This window comes from Rhinichthys klamathensis, unplaced genomic scaffold (genome assembly GCF_029890125.1).
Source record: "Rhinichthys klamathensis goyatoka isolate OS25496 unplaced genomic scaffold, OSU_Roscu_1.1 h1tg000504l_1, whole genome shotgun sequence".
Lineage (NCBI taxonomy): Eukaryota > Metazoa > Chordata > Actinopteri > Cypriniformes > Leuciscidae > Rhinichthys > Rhinichthys klamathensis.
Window position 1 is genome coordinate 600,001 of NW_026606985.1, and position 990 is coordinate 600,990.

Genomic DNA, 990 nt, shown 5'->3' on the forward strand with positions numbered 1-990 from the left:
GCGTGTGGGCGCTCCTGTCCGCCGTGTGGCTCGCTAACCTGCTGTTCTCCCTGCCGGCGCTAGTCTACACCACAGACGCGCGCGGGAACGCTACAGTGGAGATAATGGTGATTAGCTGTACGACGCGCCCCCTGCTGGGCTGCGTGTGGAAGTTTCCTAGCGAGCGCCACGGATATGCTTTCGCCTCCACGTCGCTAGCGCTAAACGAAGTGCTGCCGCTCATTCTAATGCTGGGAACGAATCTCGCTACGCTGCACGCGCTCGCTAAGCACATCCGGGCGGTGTCCGGCGGCGGCGCGGCGGAGCCTCACGTGTCCAGCGAGCGGAAGGCGGGTCACGTGATCATGGCGCTAGTGGCGTTATTCGTGATCTGCTGGGTTCTGCAAGTCGCCGCCGTCACCTACTATAACCACAACGGCGGGAAAGCCTCGGAGGCGCTGCTAACCATCGCGCACTTCTCCGCCTCGCTGTTCGTGGGCTTCAGTCCGCTGGTGGTGGTGCTGGGACACGGGAAGCTACGGCGCAGGATCGGCCGGATCCTGGAGCGGTGCGCGCGGTGGGTCCGGCGGCCCGAGGCGGAGCAGCGCTGCGAGAACAGCGAGTCCATCGGGAAAACGCCACAGAGCGAGAAGAAGTGACTCGTTCACAGACATCAGCTGACGAGACTGGAAACACGGTAGAAAAACAATCATGCTTCGCTAAATCACAACTGTACGTCATTATGTCAGCTTTTATCCCATTATTTTGACGTTTTAAGTCCTAGTTCTGATATAGAAACTGTATGTCCTGATTATCACTAATATTGCCATACTTTTGACTTTTTTATCGTGGCACAATTTCAACTTTTCATCTCATAATTATGACTTAGTGTTATAATTTGAACATTTTTATGCCGTAATTTAAACTTTTATCTCATAGTTTAGAATTTTGTTTGCCCTAGTTATGATATAAAATGTTGAAATGATCAATTTGAATGTCCTAATGATCACT

At 52.7% G+C, this 990-nt stretch overlaps 1 protein-coding gene across 1 annotated transcript in view; it reads left to right on the top strand.

Annotated features, from left to right (window-relative positions):
• Positions 1–638, top strand: part of LOC130072733 (olfactory receptor class A-like protein 4) — a 5,163-nt gene extending 4,525 nt beyond the window's left edge. Inside the window, exon 2 of the mRNA XM_056237963.1 lies at positions 1–638. This exon is cut by the window's left edge and continues 301 nt beyond it. Coding sequence (XP_056093938.1) covers positions 1–638 — 638 coding nt within the window.
• Positions 639–990: the final 352 nt, after the last annotated feature.